The 24029-nt window shown below is 44.0% G+C and overlaps 1 protein-coding gene across 3 annotated transcripts in view; it reads left to right on the top strand.

Annotated features, from left to right (window-relative positions):
• The window catches only part of EDC4 (enhancer of mRNA decapping 4), a 634971-nt gene that overhangs the window by 144084 nt on the left and 466858 nt on the right, over positions 1-24029 (top strand). For all 3 annotated transcript variants that reach the window (XM_073576355.1, XM_073576356.1, XM_073576357.1), the window contains exon 7: positions 18768-18872. In XM_073576355.1, coding sequence (XP_073432456.1) covers positions 18768-18872 — 105 coding nt within the window. The remainder of the gene's footprint in view (positions 1-18767; positions 18873-24029) is intronic.

Genomic DNA, 24029 nt, shown 5'->3' with positions numbered 1-24029 from the left:
TCAGACAACACCCAGGCAGATTTCCTCAGTCGAGAAGACGTTCATCCGGAGGAGTGGCGCTTGGACCAGACGGTATTCATGTCCCCAGCCTCAAGATGGGGCGGAGGTGGACCTAGTCGCCAACAGGCAAAATGCGAAGACAGGGGTATTCGTCTCCCTCAACCACATGGACGGAGTGCAAGGAATAGATGCCCTTCACCCAATGGTGGGATTCCAACCTCGCATATACCTGCCCACCAACACCGATGCGGGCAAAAAAACATCTCAGGAAATCCAGACGGACTGACACAATACTAATCGCCCCTCTGTGGCCCGGAAGAAGTTAGTACAGTGCCCTACTTGCCATGGCCCAGGAAGGCCCTGGCTTCTACCCCAAAAAGGGCGACCTCCTTCACCAGGGTCCTCTGCTACACCCAGACGTAGGCAAATGGAACCTGGCAGCATGGTTGAGGCCGTATTCCTAAGAGCCATATGGCTCTCGGATAGGGTACTCCAAACCCTTCAGGAAAGCCAAAAACCAATAACCCAGGTCATCTATGCCAAGGTATGGGAAAAGGTTTACGCCCTGGTGCTTTCCAGGCACCCCTGATCCCTTCCATCCCAGTGCAGCACAGCACAGACCCTAGACGTTTACAAAAGGTCTAGAACAGGGCCTTATCCCCAGCACACTAAAGGTATAAATATCAGCTCTTAGCAACTTTTTTGATCTTGACCTGGCCAGCCACCGCTGGATTTAACGATTTTATGGCTTCGGCAGCCAGGATTCGTCCTAAGCTCTGCAGTCATGGGCCTCCTTGGGATCTCAACACTGTGCTCAAAACCCTAACCTAAGATCCATTTGAGCCTCTAGATTCCATGACCATGAAAACCTAACCCTTTAACCGTCCTCTTACTTAGTCGCAATTACTGCGGCTAGACGTATAGGAGAATTACAGGCCCTGTCAATTCAAGAAGCTTACCTTGCAATCATTACAGATAATATTATCTTGAGATTAGATCGCACCTTTCTACTCAAACTTTCATTGTACTGTCCTCATTCGGCTCAAGCTCTTCCAACCCTAAGGAAAAGACCTTCCACACTCTCGACATTTGCAGAGTGGTCCTGTCTACCGACAATAGAGTGAAGCCTAGCGCATTCACCAGAATTTATTCATCCAGTTCTCATGATGAAATTAGGGCAAGAAGGCGTCAAAGAACACGATCGCGAATTGGATCACACAATCTATCTGCCTGACCTACGCATCACAGAAGCTGGCTCCACCCGCCTCACTGAGGGCACATTCTACCCGTGCAATATCAACATCATGGGCAAAAAAGGGGAATGCTTCGTCAGAGCGGATATGCAGAACTGCCACCTGGTCGTCCATCCATACGTTCACTAGGCGTTACAGGCTAAATTTCAATGGGGATGTAACATTTGGCCGACAAGTGCTGCAGGCCGTGATCCCCCCTAGAGAAATTAGCTGTTGGTATTACTTCGATGTAGCTGTCGTGGAAGGTGACTGGAGAAAATAGAATTAGGCTTACCAGTAATTCTGTTTCTAGGAACCTTCCACAACAGCACTAATTTCCCTCCCTTTCTGATAATCTTATTGGATGATTCCTGCACTTTGGTGGTAACTATTCATACTGGTGTCCAGGAAAACACTGATGGTTGCAGGAAGGGGAGGGGTATTTAACCTCTTTGTGTTCCTGTCCCCTTTTAGGGCAGGGAAGACATCCTCCGATGTAGCTGTCGTGGAAGGTTCCTAGAAACCGAATTACCGGTAAATCTAATTCTATTTTTTTTGCGGTCGCCATTATACGGTTAATAACGGAGACCGCACCCCTGGGGTCGGTAAATACCGACCTGAATCATGTTCTCTAGAGTCTTGGCTACACCCGGGCACCGAGATCCCGGAGAAACTCCGACTTTGGGGGGCGCTATATACTTTTTCCTCAGCGCCATTAATTCACGGCGCTGTGGCTAAAGTACCCTTAACTACCACCGTTAAAAGGCGTATTGGCAGTCGTTAAGGGGTTTGCATAGAAGTGTTTGGTCACAATGATAAAGGTATGTGTAGAGAAAAAAGGGCACAGAATTTCAGAAAAAGAACATTTCGCCAACCCATTAATGGTGAATCAATTTGGGTTGTGTTGAAACCAGTGGCACGGGGAACATTTCATGAGTAAAGGGAAGAATGGATTCGATGAAATTTCAACAAGTTCTTGATGCAAACATAAGAGGATTACTTTTACAAATGAATAATGATCCTAAACGCACATGAAAATCCACAATAGACTTTCTCAAAAGGTGCAAGCTGAAGGCTTTACAATGGCCCTCAGTCTCCTGATCTGAACTTCTTTGAAAATCTGTGGCTAGACATCAAAATAGCAGTGTATGCAAGACAACTCAGGAATCTTAGAACTGGCAGAATTTTCCAAGAAAGAATGGATGAAAATCCCTCAAACAAGAATTGAAAAGACTATTGGTTGGCTACAAAAAGCAAGCAGTGATACTTTAGGTTCTAATTATCCTGGATACCCAAACTTTAGCATTTGCTCTTTTTTTTGTAATCTAATATATAAAATATATAAAGCTCAAGTGTGGGTGTGTGTAAGTCCGGGATTGGCATCCGCACCGTCGCAGCTAAAGCCAAAAAATTTGGCACAGTCACACGTCTGGACCACGAGAGCGTCATAGGCTATGCTGTGAGGCAAAATTTTAACCCCGCGCGTTCCAATTCACCAAACAATTTTGCCCCTATCTACATAATGGGGGAAAAAGTGTGTATCAAGCCCTGCCCCTCATTATGATGTCATAATGGCTGACTATGGGATGGAGGATGTGTGATGGTTATATGGGCACTGGACTATGGGATGGAGGATATGTATGATGGGCATATGGGCACGGGACTATGGGATGGAGGATGTGTGATGGGTATATGGGCACTAGACTATGGGATGGAGGATATGTATGGCGGGTATATGGGCACGGGACTATGGGATGGCAGATATGTATGATGGGTATATGGGAATGGGACTATGGGATGGAGGATGTGTGATGGGTATATGGGCATGGGACTATGAGATGAAGGATGTGTGATGGGTATATGGGCACTCGACTATGGGATGGCGAATATGTATGATGGGTATATGGGCATGGGACTATGGGATGGACGATATGTATGATGGGTATATGAGCACTCGACTGGGATGGAGGATATGTATGATGGGTATATGGGCACGGGCCTATGGGATCGTGGATATGTATGATGGGTATATGGGCACACGACTATGGGATGGCGAATATGTATGATGGGTATATGGACATGGGTCTATGGGATGGAGAATATGTATGATGAGTATATGGGCATGGGACTATGGGATGGAGGATGTGTGATGGGTATATGGGCACTCGACTATGGGATGGCGGATACAGTTGTGGCCAAAAGTATTGACACCCCTGCAATTCTGTCAGATAATACTCAGTTTATTCCTGAAAATGATTGCAAACACAAATTCTTTGTTATTATTATCTTCATTTAATTTGTCTTAAATGTAAAAACACAAAAAGAATTGTCCTAAAGCCAAATTGGATATAATTCCACACCAAACATAAAAAAGAGGGTGGACAAAAGTATTGGCACTGTTCGAAAAATCATGTGATGCTTCTCTAATTTGTGTAATTAACAGCACCTGTAACTTGTGGCACCTAACAGGTGTTGGCAATAACTAAATCACACTTGCAGCCAGTTGACATGGATTAAAGTTGACTCAACCTCTGTCCTATGTCCTTGTGTGTACCACATTGAGCATGGAGAAAAGAAAGAAGACCAAAGAACTGTCTGAGGACTTGAGAAACCAAATTGTGAGGAAGCATGAGCAATCTCAAGGCTCCAAGTCCATCTCCAAAGACCTGAATGTTCCTGTGTCTACCGTGCGCAGTGTCATCAAGAAGTTTAAAGCCCATGGCACTGTGGCTGACCTCCCTAGATGTGGACGGAAAAGAAAATTCAACGCAAGATTGTGCGGATGTTGGATAAAGAACCTCGACTAACATCCAAACAAGTTCAAGCTGCCCTGCAGTCCGAGGGTACAACAGTGTCAACCCGTACTATCTGTCGGCGTCTGAATGAAAAGGGACTGTATGGTAGGAGACCCAGGACGACCCCACTTTTTACCCCGAGACATAAAAAAGCCAGACTGGAGTTTGCCAAAACTTACCTGAAAAAGCCTAAAACTTTGTGGAAGAATGTTCTCTGGTAAGATGAGACAAAAGTAGAGCTTTTTGGGCAAAGGCATCAACATAGAGTTTACAGGAGAAAAAAAGAGGCATTCAAAGAAAAGAACACGGTCCGTACAGTCAAACGAGGAGGTTGCCTGATGTTTTGGGGTTGCTTTGCTGCCTCTGGCACTGGACTGCTTGACCGTGTGCATGGTATTATGAAGTCTGAAGACTACCAACAAATTTTGCAGCATAATGTAGGGCTCAGTGTGAGAAAGCTGGGTCTCCCTCAGAGGTCATGGGTCTTCCAGCAGGACAATGACCCAAAACACACTTCAAAAAGCACTAGAAAATGGTTTGAGAGAAAGCACTGGAGACTTCTAAGGTGGCCAGCAATGAGTCCAGACCTGAATCCCATAGAACACCTGTGGAGAGATCTAAAAATGGCAGTTTGGAGAAGGCGCCCTTCAAATATCAGGGACCTGGAGCAGTTTGCCAAAGAAGAATGGTCTAAAATTCCAGCAGAGCATTGTAAGAAACTCATTGATGGTTACTGGAAGCCGTTGGTCGCAGTTATTTTGGCTAAAGATTGTGCAACCAAGTATTAGGCTGAGGGTGCTAATACTTTTGTCTGGCCCATTTTTGGAGTTTTGTGTGAAATGATCAATGTTTTGCTTTTTGCTTCATTCTCTTTTTTGTGTTTTTTCATTTAAGACAAATTAAATGAAGATAATACCAAAGAATTTGTGATTGCAATCATTTTCAGGAAGAAACTGAGTATTATCTGACAGAATTGCAGGGGTGTCAATACTTTTGGTCACAACTGTATGTATGATGGGTATATGGGCACGGGACTATGGGATGGAGGATATGTATGATGGGTGTATGGGCATGGGTCTGTGGGATGGAGGACGTGTGATCGGTATATGGGCACTCGACTATGGGATGGAGGATATGTATGATGGGTATATGGGCACGGGCCTATGGGATCGTGGATATGTATGATGGGTATATGGGCACGGGACTATGGAAAGAAGGATAATTATAACTTGTTATGACTAACCACAGTTAGTTACTATGCCCGGGCAGCGCCGGGCTCTTCAGCTAGTCTAATATATAAAGCTCAAGTGTGTGTGTGTGTGTGTGTGTGTATGTCCGGGATTGGAATCCGCACCGTCGCAGCAAAAGCCACAAAATGTGGCACAGTCACACGTCTGGACCCCGAGAGGGTCCTAGGCTATGTTGTGAGGCGAAATTATAACCCCGCGTATTCCAATTCACCAAACAATTTTGCCCCGATCTACATAATGGGGGGGAAAGTGTGTGCGTATCAAGCCCCGCCCCTCATTATGATGTCATAATGGTTGCCATGGCGACGCTGATGTCACCATAGGTTGCAAACCCCGCCGCTCACTATGATGTCATAATGGTTGACCTTGGGGCTGGAGGAAGTGTGATGGGCACTGGACTATGGGATGGAGGATATGTATGACGGGTATATGGGCACGGGACTATGGGATGGAGGATGTGTGATGGGTATATGGGCACTGGACTATGGGATGGAGGATATGTATGACGGGTATATGGGCACGGGACTATGGGATGGCGGATATGTATGATGGGTATATGGGCATTGGACTATGGGATGGCGAATATGTATGATGGGTATATGGGCACGGGACTATGGGATGGAGGATATGTATGACGGGTATATGGGCACGGGACTATGGGATGGAGGATATGTATGATGGGTATCTGGGCATGGGACTATGGGATGGAGGATAAGTATGATGGGTATATGGGCAAGTGACTATGGGATGGAGGATAATTATAATTTGCTATAACTAACCACAGTCAGTTGCTTTTCAGCTAGTATATATGTGTGTGTATATGTGTGTGTGTGTGTGTGTATATATATATATATATATATATATATATATATATATATATATATATATATTCGAATATAAGTCCCCCTCTCGTCTTATATTCGAGTCATATACAAAGGGGGTCGGAGGGGGCGGATGTGTCAGGTCATACTTACCCGTCCTGACGCTGTCTTGAGCCCCCAGCTTCTCCCCGTGCTTTCTCTTCCTGCCTTCAGCGGTCACGTGGTGCCGCTCATTAAAATCATGAATATGCGCATATTCATGAGTTCCAATGAGCGGTACCACATGACCGCTAAAGGCAGGAAGAGAGAGCGCGGAGAAGCTGGGGGCTCAAGACACAGCGTCAGGACGGGTAAGTATAGCGATACTCACCTGTCCTGCGTCCATGGCTGCTTGCTGCTGTCTGTCATCGGTCAGTGACTTCAGACAGCAGAGGGTGCGGTGGCGTGGTTAGTGCGCGCCGCTCCCCCTGCAGTCTGAACGTCACTGACTGATGACGTGGCAGATAGCGGTGAGCAGCCATGGACGCAGGACAGGTGAGAATCTGACACCCAGCGACGGAGAGGTGAGTATGTCTTTTTTTTTTTTAATTATTTTTACATGCAGCAGCAGCATGGGGGCAGCATATGGGGGAACAATCTATGGAGCTTCTTCTGGGGGCAGCATATGGGGGAACAATCGATTTTGAGCTTCTTATGGGGGCAGCATATGGGGGAATAATCTATGGAGCATTTTCCACCCTAGACTTGTACTCGAGTCAATAAGTTCTCCCAGTTTTTTTGTGGCAAAATTAGGGGGGTCGATATATATATCTATCTGAAGAGCCCGGCGCTGCCTGGGCATAGTAACTAACTGTGGTTAGTTATAGCAAATTATAATTATCCTCCATCCCATAGTCCCGTGCCCATATACCCATCATACATATCCATGATCCCATAGGCCTGTGCCCATATACCCATCATACATATCCTCCATCCCATAGTCCCGTGCCCATCATACACATCCTCCATCCCATAGTCCCGTGCCCATATACCCGTCATACATATCCACCATCCCATAGGCCCGTGCCCATATACCCGTCATAAATATCCTCCATCCCACAGTCCAGTGCCCATATACCCATCACACATCCTCCATCCCATAGTCAACCATTATGACATCATAATGAGCGGCGGGGCTTGGTGACATCAGCGTCGCCATGGCAACCATTGTGACATCATAATGAGGGGCGAGGCTTGATACGCACACAGTTTCCCCATTATGTAGATAGGGGCAAAATTGTTTGGTGAATTGGAACGCACGGGGTTAAAATTTCGCCTCACAACATAGCTTAGGATGCTCTCGGGGTCCAGACGTGTGACTGTGCCAAATTTTGTGGCTGTAGCTGCGACGGTGCGGATGCCTATCCCTCAATGTGGATGTGTATGTCCGGGATTGGCACCCGCACCGTCGCAGCTACAGCCACAAAATTTTGCACAGTCACATGTCTGGACCCCGAGAGCGTCATACGCTATGTTGAGGCGAAATTTTAACCCCGCGCGTTCCAGTTCACCAAACAATTTTGCCCCTATCTACATAATGGGGAAAAAGTGAAAGGAAAAGTGCTGGAGGCAAATTGACAGCTGCCAAATGTGAACAAGGGAGACATAAAGAATGAGAGTGATGGCGCCAAAGAGTATATACCGTACAGTTGCTAAGGTGGGGCCCTGACATGGGATACTCAGCACACACGGGGATATGAACACACACACAAAATGCGCCACACTACCACGTGCTTCAATCACGTGTATATATATCTAATATATAAAGCTCAAAGTGTGTATGTGTGTATGTCCGGGATAGGCTTCCGCACCGTCGCAGCTACAGCAACATAATTTGGCACAGTCACACGTCTGGACCCCGAGAGCGTCCTAAGCTATGTTGTGAGGCGAAATTTTAACCCCGCGCGTTCCAATTCACCAAACAATTTTGCTCCTATCTACATACTGGGGAAAAAGTGGGTGCGCGTCAAGTCGTGCCCCTCATTATGATGTCATAATGCCCCTATTTGCATAATGGGGAAGCAGTGTGTGTATCAAGCCCCGCCCCTCATTATGATGTCACAATGGTTGCCATGGCGACGCTGATGTCATCAAACCCAGCCGCTCATGATGTCATAATGGTTGACTATGGGATGGAGGATGTGTGATGGGTATATGGGCACTGGACTGTGGGATGGAAGATATGTATGACGGGTATATGGACATGGGCCTATGGAATAGTGGATATGTATGATGGGTATATGGGCACGGGACTATGGGATGGAGGATGTGTGCTGGGTTTATGGACACTGGACTATGGGATGGAGGATATGTATGATGGGTATATGGACACGGGACTATGGGATGGAGAATATGTATGATGGGTATATGGACACGGGACTATGGGATGGAGAATATGTATGATGGGTATATGGACACGGGACTATGGGATGGAGAATATGTATGACGGGTATATGGACACGGGACTATGGGATGGAGGATGTGTGATGGGTATATGGGAACTGGACTATGGGATGGAGGATATGTATGACGGGTATATGGGCACGGGACTATGGGATGGAGGATGTGTGATGGGTATATGGGCACTGGACTATGGGATGGAGGATATGTATATGGGCATGGGACTATGGGATGGAGGATATGAATGATGGGTATATGGGCACGGGACTATGGGATGGAGGATATGTATGATGGGTATATGGGCATGGGACTATGAGATGAAGGATGTGTGATGGGTGTATGGGCACTCGACTATGGGATGGCGAATATGTATGATGCGTATATGTTCATGGGACTATGGGATGGAGAATAAGTATGATGGGTATATGGGCATGGGACTATGGGATGGAGAATATGTATGATGGGTATATGGGCACGGGACTATGGGATGGAGGATGTGTGATGGGTATATGGGCATGGGACTATGGGATGGAGGATATGTATGATGGGTATATGGGCACTCGACTATGGGATGGTGGATATGTATGATGAGTATATGGGCATTGGCCTATGGGATGGAGGATATGTATGATGCGTATATGTTCATGGGACTATGGGATGGAGAATAAGTATGATGGGTATATGGGCACTGGACTATGGGATGGAGGATATGTATGATGGGTATATGGGCGCGGGCCTATGGGATCGTGGATATGTATGATGGGTATATGGGCACGGGACTATGGGATGGAGGATAATTATAATTTGCTATAACTAACCACAGTTAGTTACTATGCCCGGGCAGCGCCGAACTCTTCAGCTAGTGTGTGTGTATGTATGTGTGTGTGTATGTATATATATATATATATATATATATATATATAATGTATGTATAATTGTCTCTAGGTAATTTTGTTATATTTGCACATTAGCGGTTTTAACCCTTTATACATATGGCAATCATCCTGAAAATGCTGCAGTCTTTTGTTCACATTGTTTATTTGCACATTGTCCATTTATGATTGATTTATATAAAAATTTTTTGTATAAAGCTGCATTATAATGATTTTTTCAGGAAGCTATATAATTTTGGACTATTACAATAATTGTGAATTAGATGTTCTTAACCTTATGTCATTAACCAGGGGAAGAGTCTTGAGGAGATCATTTGCATATTCCCAGTGCCTTCTGGGATAAGTGAAGAGTCTCCGCGAGCTCAACGATCACTGGGTTTTGGCCGTTGCAGCTGAAAAGAGGAAATCGGAAAACCAGGGGAAGAGTCTTGAGGAGATCATTTGCATATTCCCAGTGCCTTCTGGGATAAGTGAAGAGTCTCCGCGAGCTCAACGATCACTGGGTTTTGGCCGTTGCAGCTGAAAAGAGGAAATCGGAAAACCAGGGGAAGAGTCTTGAGGAGATCATTTGCATATTCCCAGTGCCTTCTGGGATAAGTGAAGAGTCTCCGCGAGCTCAACGATCACTGGGTTTTGGCCGTTGCAGCTGAAAAGAGGAAATCGGAAAACCAGGGGAAGAGTCTTGAGGAGATCATTTGCATATTCCCAGTGACTTCTGGGATAAGTGAAGAGTCTCCGCGAGCTCAACGATCACTGGGTTTTGGCCGTTGCAGCTGAAAAGAGGAAATCGGAAAACCAGGGGAAGAGTCTTGAGGAGATCATTTGCATATTCCCAGTGACTTCTGGGATAAGTGAAGAGTCTCCGCGAGCTCAACGATCACTGGGTTTTGGCCGTTGCAGCTGAAAAGAGGAAATCGGAAAACCAGGGGAAGAGTCTTGAGGAGATCATTTGCATATTCCCAGTGCCTTCTGGGATAAGTGAAGAGTCTCCGCGAGCTCAACGATCACTGGGTTTTGGCCGTTGCAGCTGAAAAGAGGAAATCGGAAAACCAGGGGAAGAGTCTTGAGGAGATCATTTGCATATTCCCAGTGCCTTCTGGGATAAGTGAAGAGTCTCCGCGAGCTCAACGATCACTGGGTTTTGGCCGTTGCAGCTGAAAAGAGGAAATCGGAAAACCAGGGGAAGAGTCTTGAGGAGATCATTTGCATATTCCCAGTGACTTCTGGGATAAGTGAAGAGTCTCCGCGAGCTCAACGATCACTGGGTTTTGGCCGTTGCAGCTGAAAAGAGGAAATCGGAAAACCAGGGGAAGAGTCTTGAGGAGATCATTTGCATATTCCCAGTGACTTCTGGGATAAGTGAAGAGTCTCCGCGAGCTCAACGATCACTGGGTTTTGGCCGTTGCAGCTGAAAAGAGGAAATTGGAAATTTGGGCTCATCTTTCATCGTTTTTAAGAAATCTCAAGATGGAAGAGGCCAGGAGCCATTTGGTGAGCTGCATTTCTTGCTACATGTTCACAGACTTACCAGTGGAAAAGCCAAACTTCACATGCCACAAATGCAAGCTTGTGTCCCTGTTGGAGGAAAAGTTGCAAAATCTCGAAGAGAGGTTAGCTACGTTGAAGATCATTAAGGAAGGTGAAGAGTTCTTGGACAGAGCAGAATTATCTCTTCATGTTACAGAAAGAGAAGAAATTCGAAGTGCACCTGAAGAAACAGAGGAATGGAGACATGTGACCCAGAGAAGCAGGAGGATCAGGAGGCAGTCAGCACCCATACTGCTCAGAAACCAGTACCAGGCTCTCACGCAGGAAAACAATGAAGAAATACATCAGGATAAAACTTTGCCAACAAGCAGCAACCTTGTACGCCTTCAGAGTCCTCCTGGATGGAGAAAGAAAAATGTTGTGAAGAAGAAACGGAGAGTGGTGGTCATGGGGGATTCCCTGTTGAGAGGAACTGAGGCCGCTATCTGCAGACCGGATATAACTTCAAGAGAAATGTGCTGTCTTCCAGGTGCAAAAATTAAAGATGTGTCTGACAGGATATCAGGACTCTTCAGACCTACAGATGACTACCCATTCCTGCTACTACATGTGGGGACAAATGACACTGCAAGAAACGACCTGGAAACCATCTGCAGAGACTTTGAAGACTTAGGCAAGAAAGTGAAAGAACTGGGAGCGCAGGTGGTCTTCTCTTCCATCCTCCCAGTGGATGGCCATGGAACAAGGAGGTGGAATAAGATTCTGCAGGTGAACAACTGGCTACGTCGATGGTGCCGTCAGCAACGATTTGGATTTCTGGATCACGGAGTGAACTACTTATACGATGGACTACTTGCTAGAGATGGGGTGCACCTTACGAAGACTGGTAAGCATGTATTTGGAAGTCGCCTTGCTACACTTGTAAGGAGAGCTTTAAACTAGAACAACATGGGAAGGGAAGCAAAAGACCAGAAAAAGCCATACACCTGACAAATGCTATTGAGAACTCTGCTATTAGAAGTGGAAAGGAAGAACAAAGACGAAAGAATCTAATTAATAAAAATATTGGAGAAAGAGAAACCAATCACAAACTAAAATGTTTCTATACTAATGCACAAAGCATGGGCAACAAACAAGGAGAATTGGAACTACTAACACAGGAAAAGAAATATGATGTCATTGGAATCACTGAAACTTGGTGGGACAATACACATGATTGGAATACAAGACTAGAAGGATACAACTTATTTGCAAGAAACAGACTTGATAAACGAGGAGGAGGTGTCGCATTGTATGTTAGAAACGCGTATATCTGCACAGAGATTGAAGCTTCAGAGACTGGGAGTTCTGTGGAAACTGTTTGGGTAAGAATACAAGGACAGAACAATGGAAAGGACACCATTGTAGGCATTTACTACAGGCCGCCTGTGCAAGCTGAAGCTATGGATGAACTCTTTATGCATCAAATGGCCAAGTTCTCAAAAAAATATGACATAGTTGTCATGGGAGATTTCAACTATCCAGACATTTGTTGGGAATCTCTCTCAGGCAAAACTAACAGATCAAGGAAATTCTTATCCTCTCTTGCTGACAACTTTATCTTCCAAAAGGTAAGGGAGAAAACAAGGGGAACTGCTACCTTGGATCTAATCCTTATAAACAGGGAGGAAATGGTTGAGGAGGTAAAAGTGGCTGGGACCCTAGGAGGTAGCGACCATGCTATTTTAGAATTTTGGATAACTAGAGGCGGAAGACCTGTGAAGACTCAGACGTCAAGGTTAGATTTCAGAAAGGCAGATTTTAAGGGATTCAGAAAGAGAATTGGAGGGATCCAATGGCTGGATATCCTTAAAGACAAAAATGTCCAGGAAGGATGGGAAATCTTGAAAAATGAAATTCTCAAAGCACAGTTGTTAACAATTCCGAAAAGAGGGAAGAATAGGAAGCAGTTAAGGAAACCAGGATGGATGAACACAGAACTTAAGCACATGCTAAAAAGGAAGAAAAAAATGTTTATAAAATGGAAAGAGGGAGGCATATCTAAAGAAGAATATAATGCTGTCTGCAGAACCTGCAGGGCACAAATCAGATTATCTAAAGCTGAAAATGAATTGAGGCTTGCAAGAGATGTCAAAAGCAATAATAAAGGATTTTGGGGATATGTCAAAAGTAAAAGAAAAGTCAAAGATGCTATAGGATTTTTACAGGATGAAAATGATGAAATGGTAAGACAGGATGTTGAGAAGGCTGAACTTTTAAATTCCTATTTTGCATCTGTTTTCTCTCAGAAAGGAAATGTAACATCAACTGTTATTCACTGTCCTATTAAGGGAATAGAAGAATCCAGGATATCTATAAACAGAAAGATAGTGAGGAAACACTTAGCTAGCCTAAATGAATTCAAGTCTCCAGGTCCAGATGAATTACACCCCAGAGTACTGAAGGAGATAGCAGAAGAAATTTTTGAACCCCTCTCTATAATCTTTGAAAATTCTTGGAGAACAGGAGAAGTGCCAGAAGACTGGAGAAGAGCAAATGTTGTTCCTATCTTCAAAAAGGGGAAGAAGGTGGACCCAGGTAACTATAGGCCGGTGAGTCTGACTTCTATACCAGGAAAGATCTTTGAACAAATTATTAAACAACATGTATGTCAATACCTGGATAAGAATGAAGTGATTAAACAGAGTCAGCATGGGTTTGTAACTAATAAGTCATGTCAGACTAACTTAATTTCCTTCTATGACGGTATCACTGATTGGGTGGATCAAGGAAATGCTGTAGATATAGTATATCTTGACTTCAGCAAAGCATTTGACAAAGTCTCTCATACAATCCTTATTGAAAAAATGATTAAGTATGGAATGGACAAGGCAACTGTTAGGTGGATTCATAACTGGCTTAGTGATCGGACCCAAAGAGTGGTCGTAAATGGCTGCACATCCAGTTGGAAGAATGTCTCAAGTGGGGTACCACAGGGCTCTGTCCTGGGCCCTGTATTGTTCAACATCTTTATCAATGATTTAGATGAAGGAATTGAGGGTAAACTGATTAAATTTGCTGATGACACAAAGCTAGGAGGGATAGCTAATACTAGAGAAGAGAGAGAGAGGATTCAAAAAGATTTAAATAAACTGGAGAAGTGGGCAGCAACTAACAGAATGGTTTTTAACAGGGAGAAATGCAAAGTACTACATCTGGGCAATAAAAATGGAAAAAGCATATATAGAATGGGAGGAATAGGGCTAAGTGACAGCACATGTGAAAAAGACTTGGGTATACTAATAGATCACAGACTGAATATGAGTCAACAGTGTGATGCAGCAGCAAAAAAGGCAAATGCAATTCTAGGATGTATTAACAGAAGCATACAGTCTAGATCACGTGAAGTCATTATTTCCCTCTACTCCTCTTTGGTCAGACCTCATCTGGAATATTGTGTCCAGTTTTGGGCACCACATTTTAAAAAAGACATCAACAAACTGGAGCAAGTTCAGAAAAGAGCGACCAGAATGGTGACCGGTCTGCAAACCCTGTCTTATGAGGAAAGGTTGCAGGATTTGGGAATGTTTAGTTTGCAAAAGAGAAGACTGAGAGGAGACTTAATAGCTGTCTACAAATATCTAAAGGGCTGTCACATTGTAGAAGGATCAACTTTATTCTCATTTGCACAAGGAAAGACTAGAAGCAATGGGATGAAACTGAATGGGAGGAGACACAGATTAGATATTAGAAAAAACTTTTTGACAGTTAGAGTGATCAATGAGTGCAACAGGCTGCCACGAGAAGTGGTGAGTTCTCCTTCAATGGAAGTCTTCAAACAGAGGCTGGACAGACATCTGACTGGGATGATTTAGCGAATCCTGCTTTGAGCAGGGGGTTGGACCAGATGGCCCAGGAGGTCCCTTCCAACTCTACGGTTCTATGATTCTATGAGGAATTAGACACATTGTGTCATTTTCGGTCCAGTATTTTCATTTTATATACAATTTTTGTCAGCGTGTCTTATCCTTCTACTGGGTTATTTTGTTGTTTTATTAAAGAATATAATGTTTTTAAAAAATGTATTAATAAATAAATATGTATTTTAATTATTTTTCTGGATCGCTTTATCGGCAACTATATGATGCAAGTCTGGTTTTGTTTGGTTTATGCTATTGAAGTGCCAGTATATAAGTTTTTAGACTAAATTGTGCATATTTATTTGCTTTAGATATAGTATATCTTGACTTTAACAAAATCATTTGACAAAGTATCTCATACTATCCTTATAGAAATAATGACTAAGTATGGAATGGACAAGGCAACTGTTAGGTGGATTCATGACTGTCTTAGTAATTGGACCCAAAGAGTGGTCGTAAATGGCTGCACATCCAGTTGAAAGAATGTCTCAAGTGGGGTACCACAGGGCTCTGTCCTGGGCCCTGTATTGTTCAACATCTTTCTCAATGATTTAGATGAAGGAATTGAGGGTAAACTGATTAAATTTGCTGATGATCTAAAGCTAGGAGGCATAGCTAATACTAGAGAAGAGATAGAGTGGATTCAAAAAGCTATAAATAAACTGGAGCTGTGAGCAGCAAATAACAGAATGGTTTTTAACATGGAAAAATCCAAAGTACTACATCTGGGCATTAAAAATGAAAAAAGCATATCCAGAATGGGAGGGATAGGGGTAAGCAACAACACATGTGAAAATGACACATTAATAGATCACAGACTGAACATGAGTCAACAGTGTGATGCAGCAGCAAAAAAGGCAAATACAATTCTGGGATTTGTTAACAGAAGCATACAGTCTAGATCATGTGAAGTCATTATGTCATTATTGCCCTCCACGCCTCCTTGGTGAGACCTCATCTGGAATACTCTTTCCAGTTTTGGGCGCCACATTTTAAAAAAGACATCAACAAACTGGAGCAAGTTCAGAGAAGAGCAACCAGAATTGTGACCGGTCTGCAAACCATGTCTTATGGGGAACTGTTACAGGATTAGGGTTTGTTTAGCTTACAAAAAAGAAAGCTGAGAGGAGACTTAATAGCTGTCTATAAATATCTCAAGGGCTGTCACATTGTAGAAGGATCATCTTTATTCTCATTTGCACAAGGAAAGACTAGAAGCAATGAGATGAAACTGAATGGGATGAGACACAGATTAGATATTAGAAAAATCTTTTTGACAGGTTGATGATCAATGAGTGGAACAGGCTGCCACGAGAGGTGGCGAGTTCTCCTTCAGTGGAAGTCTTCAAACAGAGGCTGGACAGACATCTGTCTGGAATGATTTAGTGAATCCTGCTTTGAGCAGGGGGTTGGACCAGATGACCCAGGAGGTCCCTTCCAACTCTACCATTCTATGACAGTCAGCTTTGTGGATTGATGGTGCTGTCCCATTGTAAAGCTATGAGATTCAGAACAATGCTCCAAAGATTAATATTGTTAGTGACTTTTGGTCCACACTCACAAACCCTTGCTTGGGAAAGGTAATCAGTTTTCATATCCCGTGGGCCAGAATAAGAGGAATCTGTGAAGACTGTGTTTGTTTTAGTATTTTACTAATAAAAGGGGTTGTGCCACCATGAAGAATACATTTAAACAGAAAAGATGGGAATAACTGGTTTTGTAACGTACCGGTAGTAATTAGTCAGACATGCTTCCTTTCTTCTGCAGCAGTATGTGAGGTGAGCATATGTTGTGCACACTGGGGGTGGGGAGTTGGGGTGAACTCACATGATAACAGGAAGTGTTCATGCTCGGTCAACTGATCGGCCATTGAGAGGACGGCTAAAGCTTGCAGATGTAATAACTCTAAGGAGCATACTTCAGCAAATTAAAGTTTATTCTTTGAATGGAGCATAATTTTTAAAAACTTTAAATTACAAAACCATTTTTATGTCTACTTTTTTTGCTTGGTTAAAGGGCAGGTGCCACCAGTTTTTTTTGTAGTTTGTTTTTTTGTGAAATTAACCTTAAAATAGTAATTAAAATGTATTAATGCAATGTTTGCAGTGTTTGCAAACATTTCTATATGGAAAATATATATTTTTTACAACTATATATAATTACCACTAGGGGGACATTTTCTGTTTTAGACCTCAGTCAGCTATAGTAAGACCAGCTTTTTTGTTAGCTGGAAAATTGAGGCAGTAACTGCTGACATCACAATTTCCCTCCCATTTTGGGTGTTTATTATCCCTGGGGCAGAATGAAGAGTAGCATCACAAGTCAGTGCCATTTTGTGGGTGAATGCCCTGTAATCTGCTATCACCAGCAGTTACTGTCAATCTCCCATCAGTCTTCATATATCTCCCTCACCCAGATTACATGTATCCCCTCTCACCCCCCTCCACAATGCCTGGCCATTCACTGCAGACTGCATCTCCTTATCTTACTGAGGGATGAATCACAGCTCAGGCCAATGTTACTGCTCCTATAATGCTGATGGTACACTTCCTCCTTGATGTCTTTGCAGTCGCTGCTACTCTGCCTCGCTTTTCTCCCACATTTCACTCCTGTCAATCTAGGATCTGTACTGCTTATGTTAGCAGATCCGAGGGCTCCATGAAATTGGCAGCAGAACACTCCCACTACTGTGAATTGTGCAGCCCACAGAGGCGTGCCCAGTTCACAGCAGTGACAGTTCCATTAGAATAGATAGGGTCGGCGTCGTCTGTAATCTCCTATGACCATGGGGTGCCGTATTATGACACTGAAAGCAGGGCTGTGGAGTTCGAGTCCATTTTGGTGGAGTCGGAGTCTGTGTCATGGAAATTGAGGAGTTGGAGTCGCAGGTTTGGTTTACCGACTCCTCAGCCCAGTCTGAAAGTGTCCTGCTGCTACTGTGAAAGCAAGATGTCAGTCTCCAGTGATTTTTTTAAACTCCGATAACTCACGAAATATGTTTCAAGTGCATTCAAAACTTGGTTATAACAGTATGTTATGCTACATTACATTGATTTATTAATGATCTACAAACGTGGTACCTTCCCTTAAAATGTATTCTTTAAGGTGGCACAACCCTTTTTAGGCATCGTTACTTAAAACCTAATGTGTCATCAAGATCATTAAAGGAAACTTGTCAGGCGATGCATGCTGCCTAAACCACGAGCAGCATGATTCAAAATCTGGATCCACCTTTGCTAGCCAGGAATGTTGTTTTTTTTTTTTTTTTTTGTGAAACACCAGTGTTTCAGCACACTTCTTGTTTGAAGAGCTGGCACGGAGAAGATGGTGAGATGCCCAACTAGTCTGGTAGTACCCCCATCTGTGCTCTGTAGTCCTCCCTGTGGGTACAGACTAGTCAGGTCTCCACTTATAGACCCAAACAGCTCTTTAAACTATATTTTCCATTAAGGGTATGTGCACTCGTTGTGGATTCGTGTGCTGAATTTTCAGCACAGAATCTATTTCCTGTGGATTTTTTGCGGATTTTGTGCGGATTTTGCCTGCATTTTTACACCTGCGGATTCCTATAATGGAATGGGTGTAAAAACGCTGCGGAATTTTTTCAAAGTGACATGCTGCGGAAAATAAACCGCTCTTACATTGTACTGCAAGTCATTAGGAATTCTGCAGCAGATCTGCTGCAAATCCGCAACGTGTGCATATACCCCATCACTGGAGAATTTCAGAGAAGATTGTGCAGCCAAGCTATCATTCATGCGGTCTATGGTTTGGGGCTGCATCAATCTCCTGAAGTTTCCGTAAGTGTATATACATCTCCCACTGTATCTCTTTCATATACTGTTCAATATGATAAATGCTGTTATAACTGGCTACTGTCAAGGTGGACATATTTTTATCGTGTCTCTACACCAAATGGATTGTTTTTTACTGCTATATTATCATTTTAGGCTGAGGTATGGGACCTGGACATCATAAGGGCAAACCACAACTCATGGCCTACTCTTATCAGTGACATAAAGGAAGGATTCATATCTGTAACTGGACATTCTGGTGTAAGTCAATTTATTTGCTTTCTTGTGCTTTTACTTTTGTATATAATCATATAAGACAGTGTTTCTCAACTCCAATCCGCAAGACCCACCAACATGTTTACAGGATTCCCTTAGTATTGCACAGGTAATGGAATTAATGCTTGAGCAGGTGATGAAATTACCACCTGTGCAATGCTAAGGAAATTCTGAAGACTTGACCTGTTGGTGTGTCTTGAGTACTGGAGTTGAAGAACATTGATATAAAAGATCAGGCTTTCTGGATGTGCATTTGTAATCTACAGTATATATATATAAAACTGAATGTATGTGTGTATTACCAACCAATCACAAAGCATCTTTCATTTCACTAGAGCTGTTTAAAAGAAGCTGAGCTGTGATTGGTTGCTATGAGCCACATTTTTCCACTCCACAACACCTCAGCTGACACTGCTATTGTGGGAGAAATCTAGCATCCCCGGAAACATAAGCTCCCAGACATTGTCTGCCCCCCAGATAGGAGCAGAGAGCACATGACAGAAATGAATCCCCCCCCCTCCCTGCCCATTTACCCATCACACATCCTCCATCCCATAGGGCAAATCCCTCAGCGCTGTGATACTGACCCCAGGCTTCTATTAAAGGGATCTCCCGTATGGAAGTTAGGACCGTTCCACTCAGCACTGTTGTTCTGATCCTAGGCTGACGAGATGATGTTGGATATTAGGGGTAGCAGTCCGGTGTCTCTGGCTGACGAGATGATGTGGGATATTAGGTGTAGTAGTCCGGTGGCTCTGGCTAACGCGATGATGTGGGATATTGTGGGTGGTAGTGCGATGGCTCGGACAGGATGATGTGGGATATTAGGGGTAGTAGTCCGGTGGCTCTAACGGGATGATATGGGATATTAGTGGTAGTAGTCCGGTGGCTCTGGCTGATATATATAGATATCTAATATATAAAGCTCAGTGTGTATGTATGTTCTCCTATCTCTCCGACCGCTCCTTTACTGTTTCTTTTGCCGGTTCCTCCTCCTCTCACCTTCCCCTTACTGTTGGGGTTCCTCAAGGATCGGTTCTAGGCCCCCTCCTCTTCTCCTTGTACACTGCCCCTATTGGTCAAACAATCAGTAGATTTGGTTTCCAGTACCATCTCTATGCTGATGACACCCAATTATACGCTGCTTCTCCTGACATCACGCCAGCCTTTCTAGAAAACACTGGCGATTGTCTAAACGCTGTGTCTAATATCATGTCCTCACTATATCTGAAACTGAACCTGTCAAAGACTGAACTCCTGGTGATTCCTCCCGCTACTAATGCACCTATACCCGACATTGCTATTTCTGTGTGTGGTTCCACTATTACTCCCCAGCAACATGCCCGCTGTCTTGGGGTCATACTTGATTCCGAGCTTTCCTTTGCCCCCCACATTCGATCACTGGCTCGCTCTTGTCATCTGCACCTCAAAAACATTTCTAGAATTCGACCTTTTCTTACTTTTGACTCTGCAAAAACTCTTACTGTTTCTCTTATTCATTCTCGTCTCGACTACTGTAACTCTCTTCTAATCGGTCTCCCTCTTACCAAACTCTCCCCTCTCCAATCTGTCTTGAATGCTGCAGCCAGGATCATATTCCTCACCAATCGTTACACCGATGCCTCTACCTTGTGCCAGTCATTACACTGGCTACCCATCCACTCCAGAATTCAGTATAAACTTATTACCCTCACCCACAAAGCCTTCCATGGCTCAGCACCACCCTACATCTCCTCCCTTGTTTCAGTATACCACCCTACCCGCGCCCTCCGTTCTGCTGATGACCTGAGGTTAGTATCCTCAATAGTCAGAACCTCCCACTCCCGTCTCCAAGACTTTACACGTGCCGCGCCAATTCTTTGGAATGCACTTCCCAGGTCAATACGATTAGTCCCCAATCCCCACAATTTTAAGCGTGTCCTGAAAACGCATTTATTCAGACTGGCCTATCGCCTCAACACATTAACCTATCCCTGTGTGGCAGAGCCAAAAGTTTTACCATAACCAGGTTCCCAGCATCATGTTCCCACATGCTTTATGCATCCATTAGCCCTCTGTGTCTGTACTGTTACACACTTAACATTATGGCTGGTCCATACAATCAGAGCAACTGTTACCACCCACCTTTCGTGTCTACCTCTTTCCTCATAGACTGTAAGCTTGCGAGCAGGGCCCTCACTCCTCTTGTTATTTGTTATAATCTACTGTATGTGATTATTGTTATGCTGTAATGTCTATTGTCTGTACAAATCCCCTCTGAAATGTAAAGTGCTGCGGAATATGTCGGCGCTATAAAAATAAAATTTATTATTATTATTATTATTATGTGTGTGTGTATGTCCGGGATAGGCATCCGCACAGTCGCAAAATTTGGCACAGTCACACGTCTGGACCCCGAGAGCGTCATAAACTGTTGTGAGGCGAAATTTTAACCCCGCGCATTCCAATTCACCAAACAATTTTGCCCCTATCTCTACATACTGGGGAAAAAGTGTGTGCGTGTGCGCCCCTCATTATGATGTCATAATGCCCCTATTTGCATAATGGGGAAGCAGTGTGAGCATATCAAGCCCCGCCCCTCATTATGATGTCACAATGGTTGCCATGGCGACACTGATGTAATCAAGCCCCGCCGCTCATTATGATGTTGTTATGGAAATATATATGTATTTCATATAGATCTCACTTGCCTGCTATAGTTTATATACTCCATATACTGCTATATACTTATGTACTCTTATATATTCTTATATGCACACAGATACATATTTACAGTTTGAACCTTATAACTAGATGGTGGAAATAACCTGCTACCCAGTCATCTCATTGTCTTGTGACTTGAGAAATATCTAGCAGACATAGGGAATGAGGAACTTAGGCCAGGTGGTCCGGCCGATATTGGAGACTTGCTGACAAGTGCAAGACTCTGGACAATAAATCACGTGGTGTCTAAATAACCCCAGGTCGGACACCCATATTTGTTCATGCATTTAAACTGACCAATTAGCTAAGAAGTAAAGCCTTTATGTTAATGAGTAACCACTCCTTTATACGAACTGATAAAAGACCATGAATATGAATAAAGTTTCCAGAGTTCGGCTGGAATGTGTTGTTGCTAACTTAGTGTAGCTTCCTCTTTTCCTTTGAGCGCTCAATAAGACTCTGTCTAATCAGGACAGGTCACAGTATGCACAGGGGTAAAGTCACCCAACCAAAAAATCCACGTCAATTGACGCCCCACTCGAGGCCGTGGACGAAAACGCACGGGGATCCTGCTGACCAGAGAGGACAGAGGTGCCGGCCAAGGTCTTGGCTCATGGGAACGGAGATTTGCGCAACTCCATAAGTAAGGTAAGAAAATCTAGTTATCTTACCTGAATGTTCCCTGTGCCCAGTCCAGGTCAGCAACTCTAGCCGGTCAGTGTGGTCACCAAACCCAGGTAGTGTTAAAAAGTCCACGCGCAAATCCAAACCCTGGGATAAGCTAAGTGTCTACTGTGATCCTGTGTGTCTGAGATCCGGGTGAGAGAGTTGGTGGAGACTGTGACTTGATTTGTGGCTGCTGAGAGACCGATAACAAGACCGAGTCTCTCTGACTAAGTCAGATCATTTCCCCGCACCACGCGGAGGTTTTGACTTAGACAGGATATCACAGGTGAATTCCTCTGAAAAAGCTGTCACGGTCCCCGCACACATACACGGAGGTGTCAGCTTAAGGGAGGTATCACAGGTGAATCCCTCGGCTGCCACAGTCCCCGCACACACGCGGATGCGGCAGACTGGGGGGATATCACAGACTGATCACTGGAGAGATTACCACGGTCCCCGGGTGCACACGGAGGGGTGATAATCTAGTGGGATATCACGGCTCCCGTCTCCCAGCAGACGGAGGGTGATACATCCCGGTGCTAACCAAAGCGCCATGGTTGATTGGCAGTTACCGGTTGTCAGCAGCTGTTTGACGTGTCACAGAAGTGCTTTCGATCTCTCTCCCTGGACATCTACAGTCATGGCCAAATGTATTGACACCCCTGCAATTCTGTCAGATAATACTCAGTTTCTTCCTGAAAATGATTGCAAACACTAATTCTTTGGTATTATTATCTTCATTTAATTTGTCTTAAATGAAAAAACACAAAAAGAATTGTCCTAAAGCCAAATTGGATATAATTCCACACCAAACATAACAAAGAGGGTGGACAAAAGTATTGGCACTGTTCGAAAAATCATGTGATGCTTCTCTAATTTGTGTAATTAACAGCACCTATAACTTATCTGTGGCACCTAACAGGTGTTGGCAATAACTAAATCACACTTGCAGCCAGTTGACATGGATTAAAGTTGACTCAACCTCTGTCCTGTGTCCTTGTGCGTACCACATTGAGCATGGAGAAAAGAAAGAAGACCAAAGAACTGTCTGAGGACTTGAGAAACCAAATTATGAGGAAGCATGCGCAATCTCAAGGCTACAAGTCCATCTCCAAAGACCAGAATGTTCCTGTGTCTACCGTGCCCAGTGTCATCAAGAAGTTTAAAGCCCATGGCACTGTGGCTAACCTCCCTAGATGTGGACGGAAAAGAAAAATTGACAAGAGATTTCAACGCATGATTGTGCGGATGTTGGATAAAGAACCTCCACTAACATCCAAACAAGTTCAAGCTGCCCTGCAGTCCGAGACTACAACGGTGTCAACCCATACTATCTGTCGGTATCTGAATGAAAAGGGACTGTATGGTAGGAGACCCAGGAAGACTTCACTTCTTACCCCGAGACATAAAAAAGCCAGACTGGAGTTTGCCAAAACTTACCTGAAAAAGCCTAAAACATTTTGGAAGAATTTTCTCTGGTCAGATGAGACAAAAGTAGAGCTTTTAGGGCAAAAGCATCAACATAGAGTTTACAGGAGAAAAAAGAGGCATTCAAAGAAAAGTACACGGTCCCTACCGTCAAACATGGCGGAGGTTCCCTGATGTTTTGGGGTTGCTTTGCTGCCTCTGACACTGGACTGCTTGACCGTGTGCATGGCATTATGAAGTCAGAAGACTACCAACAAATTTTGCAGCACAATTTAGGGCCCAGTGTGAGAAAGCTGGGTCTACCTCAGAGGTCATGGGTCTTCCAGCAGGACAATAACCCAAAAC

Source organism: Dendrobates tinctorius, unplaced genomic scaffold (assembly GCF_039654945.1).
Source record: "Dendrobates tinctorius isolate UK_male_01 unplaced genomic scaffold, ASM3965494v1 ptg000048l, whole genome shotgun sequence".
Lineage (NCBI taxonomy): Eukaryota > Metazoa > Chordata > Amphibia > Anura > Dendrobatidae > Dendrobates > Dendrobates tinctorius.
Note: the sequence above shows the minus strand (reverse complement) of the source record. Positions and strands in the feature narration are given on the sequence as shown.